Here is a 24,935-nt window from a genome sequence, read left to right on the forward strand (position 1 = left end):
TAAAACAAAAAGAATAAAAAAATAAAAGTTGATGTAAAAAAAAATTAACTTTATCTAAATAGCTTTGACTTTGATTATTCTCTCAATTTCATTGAGACAAGTTTTTTCTACTCCTCTTTGGTCAGTTGAAAAGGCAAATGATTGGTATAATAAAATAGGATGGAGAGTAGGATGTAATTTTATTCCTTCCACTGCTGTCAATTAGCTTGAAATGTGGTAGGAAGAAACTTTTGATCCTTAAACTATTTAAAAGGAACTTTAACTAGCAAACAGCATTGGCTTTAATACAGTTAGAGTATTTTTGCATTATCTAGCTTGGGGAGAAGATAAAACTGGCTTTAAAAGTAGGATGAACACATTCTTAAATATTACTGAGTAATTTAACATAAAAACAATTTTTGTTTTATTTGATGATTGTTGGAAGAATGATCCTCACATTGGCTAACAACCAGCTCCTATACCAGGTGTTCATAATAGTTAGTGGGTTTAATGTCCAGGAACATCTCAGCCGGTTTATGGCAGTTACAAGGAGTATGTTTAAGATATACTTAATGAATTTGCTGATGACAATAGAGTTTTATTCTGGGATTTGTATAATGAGCCTGGTAATTCTAACCATAATGAAAGCAGATTGAGTTTATTACAAGATGTATTTAAATACGCTAGAGAAGTGAATATCTCACAACCAGTTACTGCTGGAATTTGGAATTTCTTTAAAAAGTTGAATTCCTTTTAAATAGAAAATTCTGATATTATTACTTTCCATTTGTATTCTTTACCTCAAGTACTTGAGATTGAAATCAAAAACCTTAAAAAGCATGGCAGACCTATCATTTGTACAGAATATATGGCCAGAACTATTGGATCTACTTTTAAAAATTCATTACCAATCTTTAAAAAGCATAATGTTGGTGCTATAAATTGGGGGTTAGTTTTTGGTAAAACATAAACTGTTTTTCCTTGGAAATCACCAGAAGGAGCTCCTATCCCTAAAGTTTGGTTCCATGATATCTTTTGGAAAAATTCAACTTGCTTCTCATAGGATGAATGCTCATTTATCAAAAATATTACTTCTAATTAGTATACAGAAACAGTATGAAGACAGAAAAATATATATTTATAAAGTAGATTATTTATTTTTAAAATTTGTAGAAACTAATTGAAAAAAATGACTTATATCTATTTATTTTTATACTTTTAATTAAAATAAAATTAATTTTATTTTTTCAAATTTAAATTTTTTTTATTTTAATAAATATTTTTTTTTATCTTGCATTAACTCTCAAATATAATTTTCTAAAGTTAATTGGAGGTAAATTTTAAGTAAATTGAACATAAATCTAAAATTCTGGTATGGGATTATAAAAATTTTGCTATAAACAATGAGTATCACATTTATTTTTTTTATAAATTTTAAAAAAATTAATGTTATTTATGAATTTAATTAAACAAAACAATTTTTCAGAAAAATTAAAAAATTTTTTTTGTTAGTTTTTTATATTTTTACTCTATATACCTTCAATACATAATCTATTGTAAATACTAATAGTTGATTTATAATATCTATGGCAGACACAAGGAGTGAAAAACCTTTAAATTATACAGTACCTATAAATTACAGAGAATTTATTTATGGCCATAAATACTGACTGGATCTGCTTTCGAAAATTTACTGTAATCTTAAAAAGCTGCAATATTTGTGCAATAAATTAGGAATTTTTTTTGGTAAAAGATAAAATGTTTTCCCTTGAAATCAAAAAAGCAACTAATATTCCTAAAATTTAGCTCATGAAATTTTTGGAAAAATTCAACTTATTACTCAAAGAAAAAATATTATTTATCAAAAGTATTTCATCAAATAAGTATTAAAACTAAAACAGTTTAAAAAAATAAATAAAGTGAAAAAATCAAAAAAATAAATAAATAAAGGAAAAATATTTTAATATTTTTTATTAATAAAAAGATTTGGCTTAAACTTTTTAAAATTTAGTTAAAAAAAAGCAATTCTTCTTTAAGCCAACTTAAATATATTTATTTTTGTGAAGTCTGTAATAATTGTTTGATTGATTGACACAATTTGCGTCATTTGCTTATTAAATTATGTGCATTTCACATTTAAAAATGTGTAAACTATTAACATCTAAATATTATATAAAATCAATAGCGTTTTAAACAAGATTATTTATTTAATCAATTTTGTTTTTAATTAGAAAGCGAAAAATATTTGAATAGAAATACTTAAAAATAAATGAGAAAATTTGTTAAAAATTTAAATACCTTTATAGTTATTTTCTCTATTTTCTTATTCACAGTACATTCAACTCCTCTTTGGTCTGCTGAGAAAGCTAACAGTTGGTATAAAAGTATTGGATGGAGAGTAGGATGCAATTTTATTCCATCAACAGCTGTTAATTAGCTTGAAATGTGGCAAGCTGAATCTTTTGACCCAACTACAATAGAAAAGGAATTGTCATAAGCTAGTAGTATTGGATTTAATACTATAAGAGTATTTTTGCACTACTTAGCTTGGGGAGAAGATAAAAGTGGTTTTAAATAGAGAATGCATACATTCTTAAATATTACTGAGCAGTTCAATATCAAAACAACTTTTGTTTTGTTTGATGACTGCTGGAATAATGACCCTCACGTTGGTTAACAACCAGCTCCTATTCCTGGTGTTCATAATAGTCAATGGGTTTAATGTCCTGGAGTTTCTTAGCCAGTTTATGGTGATTATTAGGAGTATGTTTAGGATATTCTTACTGAATTTGCTGAGGACACAAGAGTTCTATTTTGGGATTTATACAATGAGCCAGGAAACTCGAATTACAACGACAGCAGATTGAGCTTGTTAAAGGATGTATTTAGCTATGCTAGGCAAGTTAATATCAGCTAACCTATAACATCTGGATTGTGGTATGATAACTAGAAATTAAATGATTTCTAAAAACATAATTCTGATATTATAACTTTCCATAAGTATTCTGAGCCTAGCGCACTCGAATTAAAAATTTTAGAATTGAAGTTACTGGGAAGACCAATTATATGCACAGAATATATGGCTAGAACTATAGGATCAACTTTCTAAAATTCTTTACCAATTTTCAAAAAGCATAACGTTGGAGCTATTAACTGGGGATTAGTTTTTGGCAAAACTTAAACAGTTTTTCCTTGGGGATCTCCTGAAGGTGCTCCTGTCCCTTAAGTTTGGTTCCACGACATATTTTGGTAAAATTCTACTTGCTTTTCTCAAGAAGAATGCTAATTTATAAAAAATATTACATCCTAGTCTTAGGCTTATGTTTATTGAGATAAAAATATATAAGTTAATAAATAAATAATTTTTAAAATAATATGACATAAAATATAAATATAAAAAGTTATAATTATTTGTACGAGAATCTTTATAAATTTATAAATAAAAGAAGATTTATTTTTTGATTTTTGAATAGATTCATTTATTACTCATTTTAAAATACAAATATAAAGAAATCAGGTTTTTACATTATTCTTCAATATTATTCATAAATTAAAGGAAATTATCTAAATTTATATGTTTCTCTCTAATTGTAAAGGTATTCTGCTATCTTATTTTCATCATAAAAATATCTCACAACGATTTGATCTTTAAAATAATGCTAGGAAACCTTTTATTCTTGTAAAGATGACAGTTTGTTGAGCTATAAAATAAGAAGCTCTATACCTAAGCTGTTTAACTCTTAGCACATTAATTCAAATTTTTTGTCTTTGCAATCTATATCATCTTGTAAGATGTAAACAAAATATTTTTTATTCATTAATCTCTACACATATGAAACGTGTTACTTTTCATCAACAAATTTCTTTGATTTTACACATTTTTTTTACATATAATATTACTAAAAATCAAAAGAAAATAAAGAAACTATTGCTTTTTTAACTCCTTCATGAAATCTCAAATTATTAATATTTTTTTTATCCTTTTGTGTATCTTTGAAATGAAAATCATTTTTTAATTACTTAGTCTACTCGTATAATCCATATTCTTTGTTAAAATTTGTAATGTTATTTATTTTATAAATATTTTCAGATATTTCTTACTAGACTAAGTTCTTGAATTGATTACTAGTTATTTAGTTTTCTCTAATTTAGTCTTTTATATTCGTAAATTGATTTTATTTAGTTAATTTTGGTCCTATTTTATTTTAGTTTTATAAAAAATTATTATTTAAATTATTGTAATTATCCTGATAAAATTAATTAGATTTATTTGATTGTTAATTTGAACTGCTAGTTTCATCTTTAATTTCTAAATACTTAAAATTAATTGGACTAGCATCATATGATTAATAATCTTAATATGTTATTAATTCAAATTCTTTTTTAAAATCTGTTTTTTCTGTAATTAAATATTAATCGCTTTAATTTTTTGTGTTTAATAAAAAACTTTGTAAATTATTATTTAGAATCTAATTTTTATTTTTTTAATTATCATCCAAGTAATTCAGGTTATTTTGGCTTCCATTATTGTATTAATTTTACAATTAATTTGATTTTTAAAATCTTAGATTATTTTCATTTTTTTAAAAATTTTAATCTTAAGAATTGTTATTTACTTAAGAGAAGTTAATTTAGCTTTTGTTTTAGAAATTGTTTTATTAAGATTTATTTGTAAAATATTCATTTTATAAAGGAAGAAATTAATTTATTAAATTCTAATATTACTTCCATAACTACTTTATTCTTAACATTTAACTAAAAGCAATCACTTCACTAAAATAATTATCTGATTAAATTAGGCAAAACTAATCTAAGTCGGATGTAAGAATTTCTTTCATAATTAAATCAATTAATTTTCTTGATTTATATTAAAAGTTTGGGTTTTAGCATCCAGAAATTACAACAATTGAAAATGTGATCTTAAAATCATATATCACCTTTAGTTCTAATATCGGTTTCTTAAGTAAGGGAATGCTACTTCCGATTTTAAATAGAAAATCCAAGAGATGATACCTTACCTGTCTTTGAACAAACTTTAGATTTTCAAGATAATCTGTCATAATTTATAGTCCTTAAATAATTTTTTTTTCATGCAGGAGGATAATCGTTTGTGAAAACATTAACAGGCCACACATAATATCTGGTGTGTAAATAAATCTTGATAGATGGTATAAATCATATTCCATATAAAGTTAGGATAACTTTATACTTTTCAAGAATTAACTTTAAGATTTTAATTACTCATTATTCTTTGTGAATTATTTCTATTTAATTGTTTTATTACTTTGTAAGGTGTTACTATTGTTATTATTATTTTATTACTATTGATATTATTTTTAATGAAATTCTTTTGTAGTATTACCTTCAATGTAGAAGCTCTTTTATTAGTTATTATTTTTATTTAGATAAGTACCTGTGTTATCTTTATCATCAAGACTTTGCTCTTTTAATTATGTTAGATTAAATTATTAAGTACTACTTACTAAGCTATTTTAAGAATTCTAATAATATTAATTGAAAGATACTTCTATTTTGTTATAAAATGAGTTTTTACTTGTTTAAATTTGAATTTTATCTGCACTTTAGGCTTGCCAATAATTTTTATTAAAACTTATCTATTTCATAAGATCATAATATCTCTCTAAATTAATGTAAATATTTTCAAAATTATCCAAATAAGATTATTGTAAATTATTTTTCTTTTAATCAGATTATAAAGAAATTACTTTTTAAGAATATAATTTTTACTAAATATCAAATGACTAATTTTTATGTTTTGTTTAATTAATTTGTAATTTATTTTTTTCTTAATTAAGATCATTTATTTGGAAGAAGTCACATTACATACAATTCTATTTTTCTCTTTAATCATTTTATTTTTTTTAAAAGTCGCTTTCAAATATTATTGTTTAGTGCTAAAAAAAGGAATCCTTTGTTTATCTCTTTAAATTTTAGACTCCTTAAATGTCCATCAATAAGAGAAAATTATTTGTTATTTATTAATATTATTTGAAACTTTAAATGATCCTTTGCTTCGCTAATTATATCTCTCCAGTTAGAGAGAGAAAGTTGGTATAATAAAAATTTACAATAAAAGTAAGTTAGCTTTAATTATTTAAGTATTTTCTATTAATTTCTAGCAGTTCTTCGAAATGCTTAATTATCCCATCAGATAGAAATTGATTCAATTAATGCTTATTAGTATAAGTTATTAATGCTTTGGTAAAATTAAACTTTCGATTAAATAACTTCCAGTATAATTCATACTTATTTTTTATTTTCTATTTAAAATACTTTTTAAATTAATTTTCATTTTGAATATGTTGCTTACTTCTGTCAAATGAACTACTTTACACATCTGATTGCTTTTCTTATTTATTTTTTTATGATTAAGATAACTTTAAATTGGTAAAAGTTACATTAGCTTAATTTTAAAAATCCTATTAATTGCTTACATTTTTAGATTTTACAGAGGTCTACAAAATTTTTTTGTAAATTGATCCAATTATGTTATATTTACTAGTTTCAACACTTTAGTCTATGTTATTATTATTATTTATTTGATTAGTTTAACTTGATTAAATTTTATTCATTTTTTTATTAGACTATTCTAGTTTACTTAACTTATGAAATTAGGTTACATTTGATTGAAAGGTTTTATCATATTCTTTAGTATAAAATTGTGTTTATTCTACTTTGTTTTCTTGCTAGTCTTATTCTATATTTAGCTTGCTAAAATTTTTAGTTTAAGCAGTATTTCTTTTAGTTCGAAGGTTTATATTGTTAGTGTTATCTTTTTTTTGCTTTTCCTTATAAAACTAAAGCTCATAATTAGAAGAAATTATAGACTATTAGTAACATTCCATAGCTTCTATATATCTTTCATTATTGAAATGAATATTTCCCATATTATTGTACAATACACCAAGGGCACGAATATTAGAAAATTTACTAAAGTGCTCCACTTATTAATTAAATTGCAGTAATGTTGAGCAACCGTTATCGTTTTGTTCATAATAGTTTTAAAGAGTAAAATTTAAAGTCTTAAATAAATTCTAAAAAGTCATAAACAAGGTTTTAGTCTCTTTAGTTGAGAAAAGGTTTTCAATATTCATTTATGAAATCTAACTTTTTTCAATATCAAAATTTTATGTAAATTCTTAATGGACAGGAGTATTTTCTATATATTAGCCTTCGTCTTAATATCTTTTTAAAGCAGATTTACTATCTTCTAGAGAAAACTATTTCAAAATTTGTGTTAAGTGCTCTATAGGATAGTCAATTAGCCTCTACATAAAAAATGAGTAATAAAGTAAAACAACCGATGAAATTATTATTATAAATAAAATTAGATAAATAGATAAATTAAAGTAGAAGTTGTTTTATTTTAGTTTTTCGCATAATTATTATTCAGAGTTTTAATATTAGCTTTTAGATAGGGTATCTATCAATAAATAAGCTGTTTGAATAGAATACTGAGCAGTTTATGAATCTATTTATATTTTGTCAACAACTTTTATATAATTTACAATCACATAATATTCATCTCCTTCTATCTAAAGCACAATATTTTATTAGCTTTAATTTAATGTTTCATATAAATCTATCTAATTTTTTATTTCTTTAGTTGAAATTTTATTTTATTTTAAAATTGAAATTATTTTATTTATTTCGTTAATTTAAGCAGTATCTAAATTTTGAATTACACAGTAAGTGATGTTCCTCATACAAGATTCATTTGAAAGATAGTTTTTCTTATCCAAAAAATACGAATTATAAATAATATTTTTCAGATCTGCATCGAATATTGACTAAGAAAATGAAAAAGTAGTTTTGAACTAAAAAAAATTGTAAAACTGCTAAAGATCAATCGATTAACAAATAACAAAAAAATTATTATTTTCAAGTTCATTTCTTTTGCATAAGAAAATAGCTTAATAAGGTAAATCTGAGCTATTATAATATTAAACAGGTGGGAATATTTTCAAATCTAGTTATTATGCTGTATCACTAAACCAATTCAAACATCTTACATCTGGATAATACGCTACAGAAGAGCAATTTACTTCATCTTACTATTTTGTGTAACTAGTATTTGTGCTAGTTTAATAAAGAAGCCCATTTGATGAAAAACCATAAAATATCTCTTCAAATTAAATCTCCTAATTATTCTAATTTGAGTTAATTAAATTATTTTAAAATTCTATAGGTTTCATGATTGTGTTCACATATGTAATTTTTTTCAGTTATTACATCGAAAACTAATTCAATTCTTATAAAGTGTTATCATTAATATCATTCCTATTATATATAATTAATAATAATTAAATTTGTTTCTATTTATTTATTGCTAAATATATACTTATATATTTACATTCAATTTATTAAATAGACAATTATAAACTAAAATATTTAAATTTTAAAACAAAATAATTACCAACTTGAGGCAAATATCTTATTTTTTTAGTATATTTTTATTGTATTTGTATCTTCTAAGTTATTGAAAGTCCTCTAAATATTAAGCAAGATAGGCACATATTTATTGTTTAGAGAAACATTTCCTTTCTCTACCTTCTAAAAAAATTTTGCCATTAAATTGATTTCCCATTACTTCTACTAAAGCTAGCTATTTAGCTATATCAAAACTGCTAAATTTTGATTTTGGCGAAGATTAAATTGATTCTAAAAAGAAGAATTTAAGTATTCATTTATTAAATTATCCTGCTCAACTTTGAGCAAATAACTCGAAAATAATGTAAAAATAATGATAATTAATTGAGGGAACAAAGTAATTAAATATATCTAAACGAAAGTATTTTTAAAACAAGACTATTTCTTCTTCTTAAAATCTTTTTAAATATGGCTTTTTTATTGTTTCAGCACATCCTTCTTTGCGTTTCTGTCTTGTTATAAATTTTTATCAGTAATAAATTTTAGATCCATGCTATTTGTACGTATTCTATCAACTATTTTCCTACTTTTTAATAAATAGATAATTAGAATACAACAACTTTACTAAATTATTAGCTTTAAGCTAACAAATGTTTTTATTTTAATTTACTAATACTTGTTTATTTGTTCATGCATTTAGAGTTATTTATGATTACTTTACTAAATTATCATATTTGGTATTCTCATCAAGATTTCGTATAATTTAATTAATTTTTAGATAGAAATGAATATCTCCATTAATCAATAGTAAAAAAATAAACAAGTATAATTATCAAATTATTAATAATATATTATCCAACATATAAGACTCTTTAGATATTTTTTTTATATGTTAAGAATTCTGTTTACTCAAACTAGATTACATTAATTATGTATGTTTTGAAAAATAAAATGTAAGAATAAAAAAATACTAACCAAAAATTTGTAATATAGAGATAGTTGCTGCTATTAAATAAATTAAAAGATGAAAATTTACACTTCTAATCTGTTTTCTATGATAATTATTAACATAAATTAATTTAAATATATTTCTAATCAAAAGCAAAAAATTTGAAACCAAAGAAGAAAATAAAATTTATTAATTAAGTTAAAAATAACTATTATAAATTAAAATATAAATGTAAAAAAATTAAAAAAAGAAGTTAATTTTAATTTGATATGTTTTCAATATCTAAAAAATATATTATTTTTTGTTTATTAATTAAAATTTTTATATAAAATCTAAATTTTGGGTTTAAAATAAAAATAATTTTTAAATAGAATTGAATATTAAATTGTTAACTTTGTGAAATACATCTAAATAAGAATTATATTTATATATTGATAAAAACATTACTTACAATCTTAAATAAGCAAAATTTCACCTGTATAATTAAAACTATAAAAAAACTTTTTATTTATAAATTTTGTCTATTTAAATAATTTTTATGCTGGATCAATATTTGGTTTTTTAAATTCTCTCTAGCTTAATATTTGTTATTCAAAATAAAGTTATTGAAAAATTCAGTTTTATATGTTTTTAGATTATAATAGAAATATTTTTATATACAATTGCTTAAATTATTTTGAGCTAAAACTATTTTTATCAAAATTCTTAAAATATTGTAGGATTAATTTTACTGTATTTAGAGTTTATGAAATTTAAAAGGCAAAGAAATAGAGTTAATTCACAATAGAAATAAGATATTTCTGAAAAATTCACTTGGACCTTTAAAAATCCATGATAACTTCTATAGTTTTAAGGTAGTCGCTTTGGGTTAGAATAACTTTTTTGTCAGAAGTGCTCTATTATTGTTGGAGTTATATTGTGGTATTTAGAATTTCTGCAGTTTAATAGGTAAAGCAATAGATTTTACTCACAATAGAAATAAGATATTTATTAAAACTTCTCTTGGCCTTTTTAACTATCCTTACTATCTTCTTTAGTTGAAAGATGCTCATTTTGGATTAGAATACACAACTCTACATTTAATTTTATAAGCTCTGAATGAAGCATTTCAAATTCTGGTTAAGTCTAATCTACCATATTTAGATCTTAGATTACTAAAATTATGAATTTTTTAAAGAGCTTTTCTTAAAATCTGTTAAGGTAAAGGATATCATCAACATATTCCTTTTTCATATCTATCATATGCTTTTCCATAACTTGGTTATTTTTATTTTTAAATTTTGATTCCATTAATTAATATAATATAGCTTAACCTGTATGTTGTCCTGTTACTTCTTAAAGAGCTTTTCTAACACTCAAATAAAATATTTATTTCTTTCTTCTCTTAGCATCTTCTAAATTTATTTATTATTAATCTTTTTACTATTTTTCAAAAAATTGTATTTAATTTAACTTCAGAAAACTCTTCTTAGAAGAAGATGGTAGTTTATCTAAATTTTTTTTGTTTTTTAAGTCCTCCTCAGATAATATTTTAGGTATAGAATTTTAAAGACCAAGTGAAATTATATTTTTATTATTCTTATAATTTTATTTAAAAATTTGATTTGTAGAATCTTAAGTTTAAATTTTTTAATATTTGCTCTATTTTTTTTAGTAAATAGATAGACATTTATTTACATCGTTTTTTGTTTAATCCAACTATAATTCCTCTATCATAAGATTTTTTCTTGACACTTCCTCTTAAATTGGGCTAAGGTTAATATTTTTTTCTATCCTCTAAGATGAACTATTTTCATTTAAATCAGTCTCATCTAATTAACTTCTTTATTAATTATTTAAGAGTTATTAACTCATTTGCGAATTATTGATAGAGCTTATTTTTTAACCCAACAATTATTTTTCATCTATTGAAACTTCTAATATACTTTATTGTTCTTCCTATTTAGGGCTTCTTATTTAATTAATTTACTACTTATTTATATTTTTATTCAAAACACTGTTGTTGATTAAATTTTCTTAGCATCTCTGTAGATTTGTTTAAATTTATTAAAAGTTTGATGCGCTAGGGCTATTTAAAATTTATTTTGAATATTGATTATCCAATTAAAAATTAAAATTTAAGTTTCTCTTTTCTGATTCGATTGAATAATTTTTAGTTGTCTTTGGATATTAATTTTTAGGATCATTTATTTATTATTTTTATAAAAGATTATGAAAAGTGAGAGATCTTTATTTAAGGTTCACTGGATGATTCATAAGAGAATGAGATTTAATTCTACTAAGATCTATTTAATTCATAGGATTGGTTATTTTCTCTTCATTTGATTTCATGTATCGAATTCTTAATTTATTTGCTTTGTTTAATTAATGTTGAGATATTTATATTGAATTTTAGGTTTCTAATTAATCAATATAGTTATTTAAAACAGAAATTATAACATTTCTTTTAATCCATGGTTAATTAATTATTGAAATGTGTTACTTTATAAACATGTCTCTTATCGAAGAAGCTAAAAATCCAAAATAATCATCATCTTTTTTGATCACTTTATCTAATATAGCAGAACACAAATTAACTACTCTCTCTTTTTAATTTATTTCCTCTAGCTATTCAAGTAAATCTTGCTGCTTTTTTTATTCTTTCAAATGTTATTTATCGTTGTTATTAATTTATTAATTTACAGTTTTGTTGGTATTTTATAAATCCTCACTATCTAAATCTATGTGAAGGACACAGATTTTAAAAGAAATATCTTTAACAAATTTAATGTAAAACTGCTCAATACATTTATGATTTAGTTTAAACTATTCAAAAATTTTTAATAGTCTCTTAAAGCTCCTATTGAATTAATAAGGAGTAATTATATTGCATTTCTCAAACATCTCAGTAATCTCTTCAGCTGCTTAGTAGTAGTTTTATTTATTTGCTTTGTCATTTGCTCTTTAATCCATTAAGAATGATAAAACAGCTTCTTCATGTAAATCATAAGTATTTCTATCTTCTCCAAATCCATGTAAGTAGAAATTACTTGAGTTGTTCAATCTCTCGCTAAGCATATCTGATTGTTTTCTATTTTTTAATTTACAATAAGGTTATCCTTATATATCATTGAGTCTCTTGCTATTACTAGAAATTAGAAATTAAGTGTCAAGCTAGTTTAGATTTTACTTTAAACTATTTCTTGTTTTTTTAGTATGCAAATTATTACTTCCTATAATTTTTGATTTATTTGTACTTTGAATATCATAAAAACTATTTTGTTTTTTTCTTGTTAGGTACATTGAACTCTTTTTTCTAAGATTTGCTTAACTTGAAGATTACTTTATACATTTTGGTGTAAATTGACTTAATTGGTAGTTAATGTTCTCCTGAAAAAATTAAAATTTTGGAGATTTGGGAGTATTTAAATTCGAAATTATAGATTTTTGATTAAGGAAATCTTAATTTTAGCTTTCTAAATTCAAATTAATAACAAAATTTTAAAAGTAGCTTTTGCTTTCGTTTTAAATTGTATCTTATTTTTTTTCAAAGTACTTTCTTGGATATTTTGCAAATGCTTCTTATCCTGGTGAGCTAATCTTATTATTTTTAATTGGAGAGTTGAATTCAAGTGTTTGAAAATCAGTTTGCTAAGACTAAAAATCTAAATTGGTTTTTGAGTTATTTTTTATAAATGGATTATAGGTGGAATTGGCTTGATTCTGAAAACTCATTAAATAATCCAAAATAGGTTTTTATGTAGTTAAAATTGACTGGTTTTGTATCGGGCTCAAGCTATTTAATTAATATTACATTTAATGATCTTGTTTTTCGTTTTTAATGAATTTTATAGTCTATTCATTATTTTCTGAAGCTTTATTTATATTATAACTACTGCAATTTTCTATTGTTTCATATATTGTTAGCTCATGAGCCTATTTAATTTATTCCTAATTTTTTGAGTCATTTTATTAAATTTACTAATGCTATAAATATTCAGAGTCTTTCAAAGCTTTTAAAGCTTCATATAATTGTTCACTGTTTTCTATTACCTTGTAATTTTCATTACAATCTCCTTTGTTAAATTTTATATGCATCATAACTAGATTCAAGAGAATTCCCATTTTAAGTTTCAAATTATAATTTGGAATAGCTAAATTATTTAATTCATCAACTAGACTCTCTATAGTATCCCAAAGCCAAATGTATTTTTGATGCTGAATGTTATAATATACCAAAGAAATTAGAAAGTTATATTTTCTATTATATAACATTTAATTAAACTCATTTTATTCTTATTAAATGTAATATTGATTATCAATTCTATGAGTAAACAGGTTGTTGATTAGATCTTTTTAGTTTTGAATATTTTACTGTAACATTTACTCACCTTTAGATTTTAATTTTTACCTGATCTAGATAAAAAATTTTCTCAAAATATTTAATAGATTACTGATGTATTTAAATGTACAAAAATCTGCTTTTTTAATTTAGCAATCATTTTATTCATTTTTGCATACTTGCTCTGTTTTAGATTTTTGAGTTAAGCTGACTTTATCTTAAAACTCACTCATTTCATATTTACAATAAATTATTGCTTAATTAAAATTCTCCAATGCTTCCAAAAATCTGCTATTATTGAAATGAATGCTTCCTATATTATTGTAGCAAATTCCTAGAGCTTTACAATTCTTAATTTAGCGAAAATATTTTATTTATTTTGATAATTCTATCAAAGTTAAGCTTTAATCTTAACCAAAAATATTTTAGGTTGTAAAAATGAGTGTTTAAAATAAATTTTAAAAGCTTTAATAGAGCAGGAGCATATCAGAAGATAAGAATAATTGTGAATAATCAATTTCAAAATCCCCTGAAAATATTCCATCCTCAAACAAAATCATATTTTTTGTTTCTTCATCCACTCTAATCTTCTTTAGAATATCAGTCAGATGTTCAACAGAGTTGTTAATCATCTTGCTTATCCTTACAGATTAATATAAAGTTATTACGATAGATATGAATATTATGCAATACATTAATATTCTAAAGGTTAAATCTACTTATTCTATCTATTTTCCTAAAGCTACTGCCTAAGCTTAGAGCTAATCTTTAGACATTATTGTAATAAGTAATAAATTATTCAGGTAACAAAACTAAGCTTGATTTTTAACAGTTTGATTTGATATTATATTTTTATCTATCACATAGGTAAATTAAAGTGATGCAACCATCTCCTGTTTTTATTGATAAAAGTTAAATTATCCTATCTTCTATTTATTGTTTAAATTTAGAATGTAGTTTTTGTCAAAAGAACATTCTTCCAAAATATAATTTTGATAAAAAAAACTTTAAATCTATTTCAAGAATAAAATCTTCTAATCTTCTTCTAATTAATACAAATAGGTTTCATTTAGAGTATGAATAACGTTTGGCTATATTTAAAAATAAGTTTAGTAGACAACACTTTATGTAATTGGTTCAATTAAAATTCTTAAGGCTTAGTTATTACCTAAATTTTAAAATGTTATTATATTCTACTAAACCTAAATTCCTTAGCAAACAATTGAAAAAATATTTGAATTTTGAGTGAAGCTGCTTTATAGCTGGCTACTATATTTCTAAAAAAAGCTCTCTGGAGTATATACTTTTTTACAGAATCCAGTTGACAAATAAGGATTGTTATTAGAGTCATACATAAAAAGCATAGGAAAATATCCAACAAAGGGGAATTGATAGAGCCTCATGCTGTCTTAAAAGTATCCTTAACACCTAGAATCCATATTATATTTACTCATTTAGCAAGGTGGTGGATCTGTAATATTCTAAAAAGTCATATTAGCTCCAGCCCCGAAAAACATTCCATCAGAATTAAAAGCCGTAAAATAAGATTTATCTACTATATTAACGATATTAGTTTACTACTACTTTAACCGATTAGCAAAAAGGGCAGCTCTTGAAAAAAAATCAGTGATACTTGCATTTCTGAGTTAGTCCAAAGATAGTTAGTTTAATTCTCTTATATTGAGAGTGTCTTTTTGATGCCTTTTAATAAATTAAAATATTAATTTGCAAAATATATTTTTTAAAGTTTGCCATAATTATTGATTCTAAAAAATATTTGCTAAAATCAGATCAAATTTAAGAATAAATTATTTAAATAGTAAATATTTAATTGATGATCTTTCAAAAATAAGATAAAATTTCAAATAAAAACATTTGATTTATATGATAAAATAATCAATTTTTAAATCAAGACAAAAATAAATTGGAATCTAAACCAGAAAGTTTAAAATAATTATTTAAAAATTTATTTTAATTCATGGTGAAATTCTTGATGAAAATAGAGGAAAAATAAGACAGACAAATCTACAAAAAATACTGAAAGATTTATCTAAATGAATAAAAATCAAAGTATGATATTTTTTATTAAATATATCAATTTAAAAATTTACCAACTTGATACCAAATAAGAACTATTTTTTTTATATAGATTAAGCAAATAGCTATCACCAATATTATTATAAGTGTTTTAGATATTGAGAATAGGACTTATGAATTTATTATTAACTATAATCTGCCCATTTAACATTTTAGTGTTTAAATTCTATAGCAAATTTATAACCCACTCTTCATGCTAGATATTTTGATAAAGCGGGTCAAGTTGAGCCTTATTTTATATTTAAACTAAATAAATCTCTTGCTCATACATGTTACTTGAGAATTCATCAACTTCGGATAGAGATTATTTATAATTTAAGTTTATGTAAATGAGAATAATCACTAAGAGAAGCAATTATGGAAATCCTACAATAAATATTATACGAAACTAAGTTCTTTGAGTTATTTCTATAATTTTGCTTTACGCTTTGATTAGGATATTCATATTATACTTCAAAAATTTTAATATCACAGCTTTCTTTACACTTTAGTTGCTTTGTTATTAAGTAAATTTCTCAATAAATTAGATACTTTGAAGTTTTATATGATTCTCTTTTCTTCTTTTTTGTTATTAGTAAAATAATTGAACAAATTATACGTATGAAAAGTCTTTGCGCAGTAATAGTTATCAAAAATTAATTAATTTTCAATATTCACTCACTAAATCACCACAAAGGTATTTATAAATAAGTGATGACATATAATTTGATATACTAAAAAAACATAATTCGTCACTGATAACCTATAAATAATCTTTCCATTTAATTACTTAGATGATTTTTTAAATTTTTAAGAAATTTTTTATAAATTCATCTTTGTATTTATTTACTATTTTTTCTAGAAAATATTGTTTGTAATAATATTTTTTTTAGCATTTATATTTTAGTAAATAAATAATAATTTTCTATTGAGTTTGTATAAAATGAAAATATAAAATAAAACATGTAATAGAAATTTTAGATTTTTTAATGAAATTAAGACTTCTATACAAGTTAATAAAATATTCTATCAAATTTTGTTAGCTGTTCTACAAAAATTAATTTAGTGAATCAATTTTTGATTGGAGAATGTTTAATTCAAGTAAGAAAAATTCATATTCTAATCATTAAATTATAATTTTGTTATTATTAAAAATTCAAATTATAGTTTTTTCAATGAAAATAAAAATGCTTGAATAAATACTAAACTGAAGATAAAATTTATTTAAATATTAATTTTTTTTATATATATTTTAATGAAAATTCAAAACTATTTATTTTAAAGCTCATGAAATAAAAAGAGTTAATCTTCAAGTAATCAATTGAATATTTTAAAAATATATTAAATTTTTGAGCACAAATTAAAATACTTGTAATTGCTATTAAATATAATTTAATTAAAAAGTATATTTTATTAATTATAAGTGGTTAATTCTTCAAAAATGTTCCACTATTAATGGGTGATAAGAATGATACTAAGAACATCTGCTATTAACTAAATATCTTAATAAATTCTATTCAGAAAAAAAATAAAATATTGGCGATTTCTTGCTCTACTAAGATATGTCACTTTCATATGTTGAAAGATTATTGTCTTTAATTAAAATATATAGCTCTATCTAATGATATAAAAGGCTATCTTCTAGAATCAAATACTCTTTAGATTTATTATTTATAATACTTAAATCGCTTGTAATAGCAATTATTATTTTTTTATAAATTTTTTTTTGAAGCTGAGTGTTTTCTATCAAGTTGTTAATAAATTCATTTTTGTCATTCATTTGTTGTTTTTAGTTTAATTGTTTTTTTTTCTGGTATTACTATTAGAATCTGAGTTTGCTAAGATATAGCATTATTTACTTTGTATCTTATTTCCCTATTATTTCCATCATAGCCTTCCTTATTGTAAAATAGAATAACTCTCTCTTTCTTTAATTTATTTTTATAAAACTTTCTTTTGAAATTTAGTTGATTACTTAATTACTTTGAATATTTTCTAATTTTATTTCGTTTTTATTTTCATTTTAAAAGCATGTTTTATTATCTTAAAATCCATTATTGATATATTAAATTTTATCTGAAAGATTTGATAATTATTATTATTAATTTTGAATTTAATTATTTAATTAAAAATTAGTGGAGTCATTAATTTATGATAAATCTTTATTAGTGTTAAGTTATAAACTATTATGGTTACTTATTGAAATTTTATTATTTTTAATAACAAAATTTTAATTTTGAGTTGGGTTGAAGATTTCATAATTATTCAATTCTTAAGTTTTAAACAAAAACTAATTTTAAGTAGCATCATTTGCTTCATCAAAATTTTATTTTGTTGTAATAAAATCTTCTTTATATTATATTTTTGATTCAAATTCATACAAAATCTAAGTCTTTATTTCATTTTATTTCGTATTTTCAATATCTTAATTTTACACTGGTGTTGGGGTTCTAGGAAGGAAATGTGAATTAAAGTTTTTGATTTACTTTTTTATTGGGGTATCTTACATAGAGTATTAAAATTAATTTTCAAAATTTTAATTGTTTAAAGCATCATATGATGTATTTGACTGTTGATTCTACTTAATATTTTATTATTAAATATCATATTCAATATTTTACTATAATAAAACAGGGGCAAAACAATCAATAATTTCTTAAACAACTACGTTTTTCTTTATATCTAATTAATTTATCATGCATATTTTTTTTCTGATTTACATATCAGAAAAGCTTGAATAAAGAAAACCAAATTAATCATCTTATTTTCTTATAACTTATTCAATTATGTCAAGGCATAAATTAATTATTTTATCTTTTTAGATCTCCTTCTCCTCTAATTCTTCTGATTGTTTGAAAGAATTGTCAGAAAAATCAGTGTTTACCCAATCAAAATAAACTAAATTAATCTAAAAAAATATATCACTATTAAGCATTTAGTAAATTTTATCAAGTACAATATGACTTAATCCATGTCTCTCAAATATTGAAAGCAATTATTTAAATGACCTGTTAAATAAAAAAGGAATATTTAGCTTATTATTTTCATACGTCTAAGTAATCGTTTCTGCTGCTAAATGAAATTTATTTTAAATAAAATAAGTTGTTGCAATTTATTCTTAGATAAATCCAAATATCATATTATCTTTAATCTCATAATAATTCTTATCTTCTCCAAACCCATCAACATATAATTGTTTAGATAGCCCATCACTATTCACATATGTGCTTCTTTTATACATTAAGAAACTTTAATAATCAGACAAATAACTTTTTTATGAATCTCTAAATAATATTTCGTTACTGCTATTTTAAGAATCTAACCTTTATTCTCTTTCATTATTTTTCTAAGCATTCTCTTTCAAATTATTATTTTCAAATTTTTCTTCTTCTTCTTTTTCTGGTACCTATTTTTCTTAGTTATTATAAACTGTTTTATCATTAAAGATTTTGTTATCTTCATAGTTTTACTTTTTACCATCTTGGTTTATTTGGTTATTTGCAGTAATCATTTTTCTAAGAAATTGGTTTCTATTTTAGTCTTTAAAAATGAATTCTTCATTATTATAAAAGTTTTCTTCTTTTCTTTTTGAATTAATTTAAGAAATTTTTTTACATCTTATTTCATTTTAGTCATTGTCTTTTTATATATTAAAGTGTAAATCATTATAATTGACTTTTTAAGTTTTAGTTAGTTTATCCTGTCTTTTTTGATTTGTTTAAATAAAATTCTTTTCTTTATTCTGATAAACGTTGTGATTTATTTCATTAAAGTCCTTCTTTTAGTTATTTTAAGCTTTTTGTTTTGATAGAGAAATTTTCTTTTTTCTTTACTCATTAATAGGACTAATGGAATTTAATTAATACAAATAATTTATTTTAGAGTTCAATTACGTTTAATTTGTTTTTTTGCTTATTGAAGATATATTTTTAGTCCTATTAGAAGGTAGGCTATAAATATTTAAAGTATTTAATTAATTTTAGCAGTTTTACAAATAATTATTATACATCTAATTAAAACTTTTATCTTAAATATTTAACTCTGTAAATTAATTTTATTTATTAAATTGAGTTTGTTAATTTAATTTTGGAGAGTAATTTAAGTTTTATAAATAAAAAACTTAGTCTTTTTTTATCTAATTATTTTATTGAGAAAGGAAAAGGTTTTTATTTTTTTCCTTTTAGCTACTTCTAATTTTGCTAGTTTCTATTTAATTATTATTTCCATTACAAACTTACTAAATGATAGTATTTTATTAATTTAAAGGACTATCTTTAATAAGCAAATTTTATTTAATTTATAAATCTTTAATTTATTTTGCATTCTGAATTTAACTATATATCAATTTATTGTAATTAATTTTTTCTTCTAAGTCAGAAGTTTAACAACTAAATTGTGAATAAAAAGTCTAAATGCAATTTAATATAATGCCCATTTTTAATTTCAAACTTTACAATTTTAATTGTTAATTTTACTAAATTTAATTTTTTAATTCTTAAACTATTTCATCAGCTTATTCCCATAAAGTTACTATGTTTTAATTTTTTATATTATAAAAAACTAAAGCTAATAAATAATTATATTTTCTGTTAAAAAGCATCATTTTAAATTCTTCTTCTTATTGTTAAATTTATTAACTTTCCAATTCTTTATTAAACCTGGAAACGAGTTCTTCCTATTTTATTTTATTCTGAATTTTTATTTACTTATTTTTGCTTTAAAAGGCACTCTTTAATTTATCAAAAAATTCATTAATAAAAAATTTTTTTGATATTAGTTTATTGAAATCATTTCTTTTTACTTGAATTTTCTTGCTAACTTGATCTTAGTTGCTTGAAAATTAAGTTAAATTTTATTGTTTTTTATTTTCGAGATATTAATTTTCATTTAAAACATCCTTCGAATATTCATTCATTTCATATTTGCAACAAATAATTGATGAGCTATAATTTTCTAAGGCTTCTACGTATCTCCTATTGTTAAAATGTAAGTTACCTATATTATTATAAATAATGCCCAGTGCTCTGTAATTTTTAAAAAGGCTAAAGTAGCTTATCTACTAATTAAGCTCTATCAAAGAGGAGCTTTCGTTGTTTCTAAACAAGTTTTGAGTAGTAAATATCAATGTTTAGAACAAATTTTAAAAACTCTAGTAAAGGAGGTGCATGTCTGTAGATTAAAAAATCAAAGAATAATCAATTTAATAATTATAACCAAATACCCCATCTTCAAATAAGATAATATTCTTTTTTTCATCATCAACTCTTATCTATATTAGAATATTTGTAAGATGAACTATTGAATTATTAAGCATTTTTGCAATTCTATTAGAATAGAATAGTGTAATTAAAATAGAAAAAGCCAGAGAAAAATGCATAAATGACTCAAATGCAATATTCATACTAATTATTTGCTTCTTTAGCAATATAGCTTATGATTATATCTAGTCCATAGATATGATAGTTATTAGGATTAAACTATTGTTAATACAGTATTAGTACTGTTAAGTATCATTTAAAATTCTGTTTTTATCAATCTAATATAAAATTTATAAAGTTGCTATCATTTGTTGATTACCTTATTTAAACTAAAATTTTTAAGTTTATAAATATTCCCCTAATTAGAAGATATATTCTTTATCAGATGAACAAACAGTTTTAAAATTTTTTGCAAAACCTAAAACTTAGTCTAAAAAATATTACTATTAATCTAAATCTAATTTTTTTAGGTAGGTATCTTATAAAGTATAAATTGTATTAGGTGACATTTAAACATTACTTTAATAAGCCACTTTCAATAACTTATAATCAATAATAATTCTTAGAGCATCATTATTTCCTAGTTTTTAAAAATCTAATTAGCTTTATTCTAATTAAACAGCGTTACAAATAATAGAAAATATCGATTGATTTGAATTGAGAAAACCATAATAAAATTAGTTATAGTTAGAAGGTGTGTAAATTTTTTTACACAAGCCCATAGCAACTAAAGGCTAGTTATTATTATTATAATTAAATTTAATTGGTGAGTAACCTGCCATTATAAGCTAAGGTTTAAGTAATGAAGCTATAAAAAACTCCTGACATCTTGAGTCTAAATGATACTTACTTTAAAGACATGGAGGTTGATCGGTAAAGTTTTAATATGTCATATTTGCTCCTGTCCCAAAAAACATTCCATCAGAGCTGAACGCTTGATAATATGATTCAATTATCATTTTTACAGCTTTTTATGAATTGCTTGACATTCTATTTGCAAAAAGTGAAGCTCTCTATACAAAATCTATTATACTAGAATTTCTTAGTTAATCTTTCGAAAGTTAGTTCAATTCTTCTTAAACTAAAGTATCTTTTTAATGCCTTTTTATTATCGTTTATTTATTTTCTTAATAAAAAAAACTTGAAAAGTAATAAATTGGTGAAATTATTTATATCCATACATTTCTTTGTTAATCCTTAAATGTAACATCAATAAATTAAATATTATATTTTTTACTAATATGTTAGTTAATCATCTGAAATTTAAAAGTTTAAATAAACTTTCTTATAACTTGTTTATAAACAGAAAATTTATTCTGAAATTATTTTTTTTTTTCTTTTTAGAATATTTACCAGGGATCCTTATTAATAAAAAATTTTTTTATCAATATCAATATCATTTTTATTTTATTCAAAAATTTTATAATTGAAATATATAAGGTAAAAAAGGAGCTTTGAAGGGAACAACTATTTTATAATATATATAAAGTAATTAATTTAATGGATTTTTAAATTCTTTTGTGTAGATAGTTAGGATAGGACCTGATATAATTGTTCTAATCTAATTATGAGGCTATCTAAAATATTTATTTTTAAAAATTAAATATTCAATAAATAAATAATTAATTAGCATAGCCTACTTAAGGATGGATAATTTATATTCTCTAAATAATTTCTGATATTTCTATGGATATATTTATATGCATGTGTATATGTATGTAAATATTGATTTGTTTTGTAAAAGAAAATTGATTAAAAAAGAATTTAAAATGAATGAAAAATAATAATAAATTTTACCAACTAGAAATAAGATAAGAAGCTTTATTTTTATAAAGGCTTAAAAGGTAAGGATCTTCATTTTAATTATAGGTTCTCTATATATTTAGGACAGGTTTGCGGAATTTGCTATTAATAATGATATCTCCTTGCATAATTTTTAACATCAAGTCTCTTTGAATACTAAGGGTGCAAATTTAAGCTTCCATAGCTGTATATAACATGGATTTTGTTGCATTGTTTTAGAGTTCGACCATATTCATAACTTAATCATACATATTTACAGAAAGGTTTTGTATTTAATTTAGTGATTCTGCTTAGCTTATACTTACATAATTAAGTAAGATAATTATCAATAAGCACTGAGGTATGCAGGCAATTAGAACTAATTAAAATTCCATTTTTTAAAGAAATTTAAAAACAACATTTATGCATGATACTCTTTAAAGAACTCTCATTTATATTATTTAATTAACTTTTTACCTAATTTTATTATCAGATATTGTTTTTTTAAAGTTGTATATTTAAATTTTTAATATGAGAGATGACTCATTATTTTTTTTGATTATAAAATTAAATGAATTGAAATTAACTTTTAATTTTTTAAATATAATACAAAATGCATAGAATTTCAACCACAAACATATTTAATTTAAATGATAAATTTAAATAAATTGAAAAATTTATAATCTAATAAGCTATTAAAATAACATATATTTTCTCCTGATAATATATTAGAAAATCAAATAGAGTTTTTATTTATTAATTTGGCAATTATATTTTATATAAAAATGGAAATATATTATAAAGCAATATATTAGAAATATATTTTCAACTCAAGAAAGAATTAAAATTGCTATGATTGCTTACAAAAATATTAGTTGAAGTTTATCAAAAATATTAACAAAATTAATTGAACATTAAAGTAATTTGAATAAATTTAACAAATCTTTATGAGATAATATTGAATATTATTTTTAAATAAGTAACTATTCAAAAATGCTCAACTATTAGAGGTATATATCCATAACACTTGGTAGATCTATAATTCAGTAGATAAAGTAGCAAACTTTATTAGCTATAAAAGTAAGAAAGCACGCATATCTAATCTATATATTTAGATTTAAAAAAATTTTTCTCACTTGTAGAAATTTAATCATTTTAGAATAATATGCAAAGTTCTACTTAAAAATTTTTTAAATTGTTTAAAAGTAATTAAAATTCTTATTCGCTTTAATCAATAATATTTTGATCATCTATAACAACAATAATTAATTTTTAAAAATGTTTTTTTTTCTTAACATTTTAATAGAATATATTGTTCATAAACTCTTTTTTATTTTTATGGATATGCTCTTTCATTGCAGCTTTGTATTTTGCTTCCTTTTTTTTCTAATTTTATATTTTGTTAAGTTAAAATAATATTGGAATTCCTTCATACTAACTTACTACTTATTATAGAGCTTTTCTTATTGTAAAATAAAATAGAATTTTCTTTTATTTAATCAAAATGCTACTAAATTAACACACGTTTGTTTAAGGTTTCTCTTCTTCTAGTTGGTTAAGAGTAATTTAATCTAATTTTATAGATTATAACTTAGGTAAAAATCCTTAACAGTTAAATTTATTTTCGATTGATTGATTTATTTTTGATTATCTCTATAAATCAAATCCCTAGAAAGATAAATCATCTTGTTCAAGTGAATCAATCAAAAATGAATTTTTATCTTTAATGTTTTTCTCAAAGTGATTATTTAGTTTTTAATTTAATTTTTAACCAATAACTTACTGAATCTTTTTTTATTAGATTTCTGTTTCATCAAAGATAAATCGCCTTGATATTTCCTCAACAATAGGAGTTAATAAGCTAAATTTTTTCTTCTCTAAATCTCTTTGGTATGAACCTACATCTAATGTTAGATTTACCTTTTCGATTTAAATTGAATTATCAAATTGGTTAATGGAAGAAACCTCCGTTTTATTATTGATGAATTAAATACTTGTATGAAAAGTATTTTATTAATTTTTTTGTTATAGAATAGAATTATCTCCTTTAAACTTTCCTAAACTCTTAATTTTATTTTCATTTTTTTAGTTTTTATCTGCCAAACAAGATGTATTATGATTTTGCTAACTTAATTATTAAATTTATTTGTTTGTCTTTTTATTACTTTCCATTTTTAGA

General features: G+C 21.8%; 8 protein-coding genes across 8 annotated transcripts; 2 read left to right on the forward strand and 6 right to left on the reverse strand. All coding sequences in view use genetic code 6, as the record gives it.

The window, feature by feature from the left end:
• Positions 1 to 31: 31 nt before the first annotated feature.
• Positions 32 to 1,099, forward strand: TTHERM_000245779 (glycoside hydrolase family 5 protein; the record flags this gene model as incomplete). Its single annotated transcript, XM_012799936.1, has 1 exon — positions 32 to 1,099. One exon carries the CDS (start codon positions 32 to 34, stop codon positions 1,097 to 1,099), a length of 1,068 nt encoding a protein of 355 aa, XP_012655390.1.
• A 1,149-nt stretch (positions 1,100 to 2,248) lies between these two features.
• Positions 2,249 to 3,310, forward strand: TTHERM_00245780 (glycoside hydrolase family 5 protein; the record flags this gene model as incomplete). The annotated part of the gene is made up of 1 exon (XM_001023806.1): positions 2,249 to 3,310. The coding sequence occupies one exon, from the start codon at positions 2,249 to 2,251 to the stop codon at positions 3,308 to 3,310; it is 1,062 nt and encodes a 353-aa protein (XP_001023806.1).
• A 202-nt stretch (positions 3,311 to 3,512) lies between these two features.
• TTHERM_00245790 (hypothetical protein) lies at positions 3,513 to 3,869 on the reverse strand (the record flags this gene model as incomplete). The annotated part of the gene is made up of 1 exon (XM_001023807.1): positions 3,513 to 3,869. The coding sequence occupies one exon, from the start codon at positions 3,867 to 3,869 to the stop codon at positions 3,513 to 3,515; it is 357 nt and encodes a 118-aa protein (XP_001023807.1).
• A 1,036-nt stretch (positions 3,870 to 4,905) lies between these two features.
• Positions 4,906 to 8,571, reverse strand: TTHERM_00245800 (tetratricopeptide repeat protein; the record flags this gene model as incomplete). The annotated part of the gene is made up of 7 exons (XM_001023808.2): positions 4,906 to 5,012; positions 5,221 to 5,277; positions 5,342 to 5,938; positions 6,311 to 6,377; positions 6,435 to 7,268; positions 7,509 to 8,280; positions 8,417 to 8,571. 7 exons carry the CDS (start codon positions 8,569 to 8,571, stop codon positions 4,906 to 4,908), a joined length of 2,589 nt encoding a protein of 862 aa, XP_001023808.2.
• A 1,633-nt stretch (positions 8,572 to 10,204) lies between these two features.
• On the reverse strand, positions 10,205 to 16,182 carry TTHERM_00245810 (transmembrane protein, putative; the record flags this gene model as incomplete). The annotated part of the gene is made up of 2 exons (XM_001023809.2): positions 10,205 to 15,341; positions 15,752 to 16,182. The coding sequence occupies 2 exons, from the start codon at positions 16,180 to 16,182 to the stop codon at positions 10,205 to 10,207; spliced, it is 5,568 nt and encodes a 1,855-aa protein (XP_001023809.2).
• Positions 16,183 to 18,932: 2,750 nt separating this feature from the next.
• On the reverse strand, positions 18,933 to 19,227 carry TTHERM_000245819 (hypothetical protein; the record flags this gene model as incomplete). The annotated part of the gene is made up of 2 exons (XM_012799937.1): positions 18,933 to 18,964; positions 19,020 to 19,227. The coding sequence occupies 2 exons, from the start codon at positions 19,225 to 19,227 to the stop codon at positions 18,933 to 18,935; spliced, it is 240 nt and encodes a 79-aa protein (XP_012655391.1).
• A 1,873-nt stretch (positions 19,228 to 21,100) lies between these two features.
• Positions 21,101 to 23,007, reverse strand: TTHERM_00245820 (tetratricopeptide repeat protein; the record flags this gene model as incomplete). Its single annotated transcript, XM_001023810.2, has 6 exons — positions 21,101 to 21,193; positions 21,294 to 21,303; positions 21,419 to 22,075; positions 22,212 to 22,230; positions 22,328 to 22,335; positions 22,772 to 23,007. The coding sequence occupies 6 exons, from the start codon at positions 23,005 to 23,007 to the stop codon at positions 21,101 to 21,103; spliced, it is 1,023 nt and encodes a 340-aa protein (XP_001023810.2).
• Positions 23,008 to 23,888: 881 nt separating this feature from the next.
• TTHERM_000245829 (tetratricopeptide repeat protein) lies at positions 23,889 to 24,928 on the reverse strand (the record flags this gene model as incomplete). The annotated part of the gene is made up of 2 exons (XM_012799938.1): positions 23,889 to 23,891; positions 23,936 to 24,928. The coding sequence occupies 2 exons, from the start codon at positions 24,926 to 24,928 to the stop codon at positions 23,889 to 23,891; spliced, it is 996 nt and encodes a 331-aa protein (XP_012655392.1).
• Between the last annotated feature and the right edge of the window lie 7 nt (positions 24,929 to 24,935).

This window comes from Tetrahymena thermophila (assembly GCF_000189635.1).
Source record: "Tetrahymena thermophila SB210 genomic scaffold scf_8254406, whole genome shotgun sequence".
Taxonomy (NCBI): Eukaryota; Ciliophora; class Oligohymenophorea; order Hymenostomatida; family Tetrahymenidae; genus Tetrahymena; species Tetrahymena thermophila.